This window comes from Serinus canaria, chromosome 2 (genome assembly GCF_022539315.1).
Source record: "Serinus canaria isolate serCan28SL12 chromosome 2, serCan2020, whole genome shotgun sequence".
Classification (NCBI taxonomy): domain Eukaryota; kingdom Metazoa; phylum Chordata; class Aves; order Passeriformes; family Fringillidae; genus Serinus; species Serinus canaria.
In genome coordinates, this window is record NC_066315.1 from 93,744,576 (window position 1) to 93,751,989 (window position 7,414).

At 36.3% G+C, this 7,414-nt stretch overlaps 1 protein-coding gene across 3 annotated transcripts in view; it reads right to left on the reverse strand.

Annotated features, from left to right (window-relative positions):
- Positions 1-7,414, reverse strand: part of ZNF407 (zinc finger protein 407) — a 335,275-nt gene that overhangs the window by 128,297 nt on the left and 199,564 nt on the right. For all 3 annotated transcript variants that reach the window (XM_050970660.1, XM_050970659.1, XM_050970661.1), the window contains one exon: positions 5,910-5,993. In XM_050970660.1, the coding sequence (XP_050826617.1) occupies positions 5,910-5,993 (84 nt within the window). The remainder of the gene's footprint in view (positions 1-5,909; positions 5,994-7,414) is intronic.

The window sequence follows — 7,414 nt, forward strand, 5'->3', positions numbered from 1 at the left end:
CACAACAAAAAACAACTAAATGGAGAAGAAAAAAGACAGCCTAGCACAGCCTGTAATTCTTAGCAGCTGTACGTAAGAAACAGTATTTTTATGGAAAAAAAACAGTTTAATTAGTACAGTTGGAAAAAACCTAAAAGACAACCAGGTATTTCTTTGGGTTGGGTGATATTGAAGAGCATATTAGCAGCAGGAATACTTCTATTTATTTGTTTATTTATTAAAGCTTTCCACAGACCCACTGATTTAAGAATTTTTTGTCTTCCCTATCTATGGGCCCGGATGCTTCTCATTGGTCTTTGTGTCCCAGTTTTCCCTCCACCCTTCTTGCCCCCAGACATTTCAGGCAATAAACATAATTCTTTTAATATAGGCTGCCATTAAAAATTCCAAGAGGACTCTTGTTCACCCCCTGTCAAGGTTCTAATTTATACAAAATAAAAATTACACAAATAAAAATATCAGTATTGACAGTATTTTTTAAAACAACAGTATGTAATAACTTTAAAATAGTGTATCCATAACTATAAAGACAAAATCTATTATATTTAAAGATCAATAAACATAAAAAAATTAAATCATCCCCCACCTATTATCACTACAGAAGACTTATTTGTCTTTCACCATCTCTACCTTTGTCAATTACAAGCCCCATGAAAAAAACCATAAGTGCCCCAAAATATTCAGAGGTCAACAAGGTCCGTGGAGGAACAAAAATGAAGGATACACATTTCAAGATCAAGGAACCATTCTGTGGGGGTTTACTTTATTTTTAACACAAGCACTTTTAAAAAGCCACATTTCCTGATCATGGGATTACAAAATAAATGGCTTTGCATTTTTGACAAGGCTTCCACCAACTTCTGAAGTGCATCTGCTGGTTAAGTCACCTGACATGGAAAATTTGAGCTTCAACAATCAAAAATTGGGGAAGAAAATGACAAAAGGGCCACTTCATAGGAAGCACTAGTATATAAAAGCTGCTGCTAACCAGTAACTTCAGTTTTCTCTTTTTCTCTTGCTACTGGACAATTTCTCTTAGGTAGGGAGAAAGTTTTAAAAATTCAGGTTTTTGGTGCCTTTGCTGGTCTAAGTTTTGCTATAATCAATTTGCCAATCTGCTGTAAATGTTGGTGTAAATAGAAAAGGGAAAACAACAAAGATCCTCTTCAAATTTCATCTCTTGCTGAAAAGAGCAAGAAGTTTTCTTACTCTGCTGCATTTCCTGTGGTATTCAACATGAAAATTTTTTTAAGCTGTGGTGGGGAAGTTGAAGGGAAGAAGCTACATTATACATATAAATTCAATGCTGAGTAATGTAACTACACATTAAAGTCAAAGAGCAGTTCACATGAGAAATAGAAACACAAAGTGAGTCACTCATCTGGATAAAAACACATATATTATTAAATCTTCTTTCTTTATTACATTGACCTATAAATGTCTTGAGATGAGTGAGCAGAAGCAATCATACAAACAGTGCTCTGTACAATATAAGCTACCATCTTCAAAAATGCATGAAAATACTTGAACAAAGACACAATCTCCTTAAGCAGTTCCATAGGTTCATGGTGTCTGCCAGGGCAGTGCACAGTAAGTGTACTTACCCACTAACACTTTACTACTGTGATGTACTTCTATCAAGTCTAGGAAGATCCCACCACAACCAACACATGGAAAGCAAATGCAGACTGTTGATGTGTAGAAGATGAGGATTGGGTTTTGCAATTTACAGGAGTACTAACCAACATTAAAAAAGAGATTTCATGCAAGAGAACACAGGCTGTGACTGATCAGCACTGTGGGACTGAGCCAGCTACTAAAGCACAACATGTAAGTTTTCTGGGAAACATGTAGAAGAACGGGCAAACAAGGAGGTGAGCAGAAACGTAAGAGCAAGAACATAAAGAATAGACATTTTAAAATGATGAATTGTTTGCATGTTTTCATTTCAAGCCAGAAATAATTACCCTTGCTTGTTTTTTCTTCCTAGTTGATCACAATTAAGGCAAAATATTTAAATTATCTGATATTATACGCTTCTTGTATGTGTGTGCGTGTTTATTTTTTGTGGCTGATTTAGAGGTTATTTACCCTTTTTTGTTACAAAATTTAGGTAATTGATTAATTCTTTCTGCAATTCAACTTATTCTAAATCCAGAAAAAAATATCTTCAGGAAGGTGTTCTTACTGGAACAAAATAAGAATCAAAAAACTTGCTTCAGGATGACTCAAAACACAAAATTTTTTCTTCAAAGCCTTGTTGAGACACCAGAACTATGGCATCTATGTTCCTGTAGCACCAAAAACTACCCCTTATTTACCACACAGCACCTGCTTATACTGTGGTCCAAATTTCTTAAGACAGTTTATCACAGCCTAGGCAGCCTCAAGTGCCTACTGTAAAGCATTTGGCAGACAGAGATGTAAGTATTTCTTTCAGTGTGATAAAATTCTGGTCAAACTCTGGACCACTCCTTAAGCCTGCTTCAATTCACAAAACAGAAGCTTCATGGATATTTACATCGTCAGTGAAAGACTTTCAGAATACCAGAGACAGATTCTTGCAGAATACAACTGGAAGAAGGTGCACTCAGGTCATAAAATAATGTTGGAACATCTTCCCTGGACAAAATCATCCAACAACTTCACTTATTCTCTGTCCAAAGTGTATGTTTCTCACAGGACCAGGTCATCATTACAGACACAATGTATTTGAAACAGAAGAAAAACATCAACTGGTAAAACACCAGGAATCTCTTGATAGGTCATATTATTTGTTCCTCCTTTACAGTTGAGATGGCCTATATCAAGGAAATCTTTATGCAGATGCATCACGTTTACAAATATATTAAGTACTAAAGTTTATCAAGTTTTAAAATTAAGGGCTTTTCCTTTCAATTTAACGTTCCTGTACTTCTTTTCATTTAAAACAGAAATATCTCTTCAGGGGATAACATCCTATTTACCAAACTGGTCTGCATATTTTGCTGCAAGAGTGACCAAGGGTCAGCTTTTTTCACACCAAGTTATACTTCATGTTGCCTTAAATATTTCCAAAGAAAATGCACCTTTCAAAAGATAAAGGCATTTCTCCAGGTACAAAGAAAGAATCTCATCTAAAAAGAGAAGAACAGAGTAAGAAATACCAGAATAAAGAGTATCAAAAGTCTAAGTGGCTGGTCCTACAGCCAAGGCTTCACTTGTGTCAAATATCTACAAGCAGCTGAACATTTCTCTGAGGTCTTGGGACATCTCAGGCTTTGAGGACAGGACGAGAGGAGACTTGTTAAGTTGGTTAAGGCTCCTTAACTACATATGAGGATTTGTTCATTTGCCCTTGAACTGTGGGCCTCTGAAAGGTGATAGAAGTAAATTTTGCATTGGAAGATGTTCTGTGTCAGCCGCCTTGACAGCTTGTATTACAGTAGGGAATTATTTAAGCCATTTAGAGTATTTTTGATACCTTTCCCTTTCCAACCTGATTGTAATTGGCTTTGGCATTCTGCTTTGGGAAAATTGTGCCAACTGGAGACAGAGAAAAAAAAAAAAGTAAAAAAAAGAGTACAAGGAGGCATGCATGCAGCTAATGACTGAGATAAAGTTCAGCACTGGATGAAAACACAATGGAACCCATGTAAGTTCCACAATGTTAGCAAAGGTGGATTGTGTCATTCTCCTTGAAACAAATAGAAGGTACAGATAATTTTTCTGCTAAAGAATCATCTCTGATTGTTTGTGCCACAGAGGCAGATAAATGCCAAAAAGATAGATCCCTCTGCCTCTGAGATACTGTCCTATATAGTATAAAGTTAATAGCAAAGTAATAACGAGCCTCCAGTCCTGACATAAAATATAAAGTTATGCTTGCTAGATGCAAGCTTCATGATCTATAACCTGTAAATCCCTGTGATCATAGAACAAGAAACCTCTACCACACTGGCAAAAGAAGGGCAAAAATGCCTTCAAAAACCTGCATGGCTTTTCACCAGTACACCATATTTTCGCCTAATTTTGCACATAAATCAAGAAATAAAACAGATTTCCATTTGACTGGTGGCCTAATGATACTATATATATATATATATATGTATATATATATATACACTCACACACACACATATATATTTGATGATAAAAGCTTACTTTTCTGAGAAACTAGATCTGCATTCACGTCATAGATACAGACAAGATGGGTAAATACAAGAATTTGCATTTCTTCTGTATCCCCATCCTGAAAGAACTGTTTGCCATTTGTGTGGCTGCACTGACTATGAGTCCTAGATATATGCAAGATCCCAATGTGTCACATGGCAGGGCAATGAAAAACAAAAGGTATTTCCTATCCTCTTGATAACAATGATTTATTTTTCCTAAAGAATTAAATAATTAATTAATCAATTTCTTAGCCCACATTTGTTAAACTTGTGCCAACATGTGAAAATTCTTCAAAGCTCCAGAAAAATGGAAACTTTAATTACAACTGAAGCATACAGCTTCTATTCCAGTAGTTATGACTGCTCACGTTATCAGAGTGTAATAATAAGATAATTTATTATATTTACTAAATTACTTTTATTGGTCATTTAAAAAATACAAAATTCCAGCAGCGAATGGGAACTGACTGTGGCAATATTCTTTCACAAATTTATGTTTCTTGTTATTAGAAAAAAAAATTATGAAATTAGGATTACTAACAAGACTTGCAAGCAAATTCTGGCCTTGAATACACATACATTTTTTTAGAACTTATTTGTTTCAAGACTAGCACTGAAAATCCTACCTTTCTGAAAGCATCAGAATCTCCTCCAAATATGGTTGCTTTAAATAAACTAAAAACAGGGTGGGAAGAATGGCTTCAGGCTCTCAAGAAAGAGAGTAGCTGCTCTCCAGGAAATTACGCATTTAGATGGTCTATGTCCTGAATGAAGATTAGTTTATACAGGGACATAATAAAATCTCCCACTGTGATTCCTTTACAAAATCCATGGAAAATTCATGATGTAACAACTACAGCTTCTCATTTGTTAGCTATTTCTTTCCACTGTACATTAGACAATGGTCACTTAACTCACACTGTAATTCTGATGATATTACATTATCCTCATGATAATCAGTAAAACAAAAAAACTACAGTGGCTTAAACAGCAACCCTTGTATGTCTGTTTGAACAAAATCTATTCAAATAATTAAACACTTACAAGGAACTACTAAAAAGCACAATTAAGGTAGAATGTATTAATAAATGTTTAATACTTACACTTTTTCTGGTCTTCTGAAACTAAGAACCAATTTAATTTTGTCTGATATTAAAATTTTACAACCATGTGGTAGGAAAGCTTTACTAATTCTGGGAGAGAAATCTTGCTTTACATGCCAGCCATGTGGTAACTCTTAAAGTTGCACCTATTAATTACAAACTATCTTCAAATTACAAAAGGGCAACTGAAACAACACTAGCTTTAAACTATGCTTCAGTCCAAAAAAATGGATTAATTTATATGTAGTCTCTAATTTTCACCCAGGGACATTCTAGCAGTCTCTTGCAAAATCTTCACAGTAGGTAATCTATTTGGGCCTTGAAAAAAAAAAATTAGTAGACTTAGCATTCATCGAAAGAAGAAAGCCAGTCTTCACAATTCTACTTCCTTCAGAAAAAAAAAAAAACAAAAAACCCAAACCCACCAAAAAATACCCAGCACTCACCCCCAAGCCATTATTCAAACTCCCAGCTAACAGACTCGATGCAGAGCCTGGGCACAGCGATTTCACAAAAACGAGAAACAGCAAAGCAAACAATGAGCCTATGTCTTATTTGTGCTGTAACATGCTATTTGACTTGTGTTACTGCCCAGTGCAGAGGGACTGCCTTGCTGGGGAAAACCCAGAAGAGTAAAGACAGCTTTACTGACCTGTGTGCTGCCGCCGATGCTTGGTGAGGGCATGACGCGTCCCGCCGGCAAAGCCACAAAGGTCACAGAGGAACGACTTCTCGCCTGTTGCAACAATAAACAGATGAGGGACTGCGGAGGTCACAGATCATTAAAACATATCTATCAAGGCTTTCAGGGTTACTAATTCCTCCAATCAAATGTTTCCATGTAAATATGTCAAATGGGAATGAAATTACCACTGCGGTTTATTGACTGTGATAAAATCTGAAAAGCACCACTGAACATAATTACATACTTGTCAGACCCATAAAAATTAGCTTTATTATCAATGGAATGGTTTTGTACAACTTCATTTCTGTTAGATGTCTTCCAGATGGGGCTGCTTTATGCACTTGAACAGTTTTTATGCATATCCTGATTTTTTACAATTCCCATACATCTGGCCTTTCTGTGCTGAGTAAAGATTGCCTGGAAAAAAAAGTTAATATACTGTATATATGATTCTGCTTAAATAAAATACATTTAATTTACTAACAAATTAAAGGTACTGAGAAATTTTCAACAGACTAGGTCACAGTCATCTTTAGTTACCTTCTATTTACTAATAAGTATTAAATTATTTTCTTGAACACAAGAAGAGTGCAGGCAACAATAAAAGCCAAATTATTCAGTACCAGTGGCAATTCAGCACTGTTTATGTTTCTAAAGTTTTCATGGCATAAAGAAAACAGGTCTGGGGATTGCTGCTGAAATTGCAGCAGAACTCACATTGTTCGTCTTTAAATGATAATTCTTCATTCTAAACCTCTGGACCAATTTGAGAGATTTTGGCAAGCTCAATACTCATTAAAAGTGTATAAATGCCCTCCTTTTAGCCTTTTTTTTTTTAACAGAAGCTAGGATTTTGCCCTATTACCGATAGATACGGTTTATCATTTCACAGCAATATTTTTACTCAGCATGTACTAACATGCACAGAAATCTCAGTCCATAAAGGCCACATGGAAGGTCATCAAGAAGTAGTAACACAAACCTCAGGTATAGTCTCAATAACTTTTTTTTTTTTAAAGAATCCTGTTAGTCATTTGGAGCCAAATGGTCTTCTTCCACAGTAACACAGCAGCAAGGGGGCTGGTGGGGCAATGATGCTGAATTCATTGACACTAACAGTCTCTTTCCAACTCTTCCACGTGGGGAAGGAAATTTTGAAGTTCCTACAAAAGACAGCTGGGTTAAGAGGTCCAGTGTCAAATTACCAAGTCCTTCAGTGAAGACAGAAGGATGGGAACCTCCATGCTGTTCATTCTCACATAACCAGGCACAGGAATACACAGGCTTTGAGGAAAGGCACAGTGCCTCAGTTAATTTTGGATAGTGCTCACATAAGCAAGAGAGCATCTCGTGAGTGGGAGCTCCCTGGAGAGCCTCGCATGGACCAGCTGCCCTCTCCCACCACCTCCTCAATGAGGTCTCTGAGGAACTCCAACTCCTCACCCCGGATGTCCCAAGTGAGGGAGTCCCTG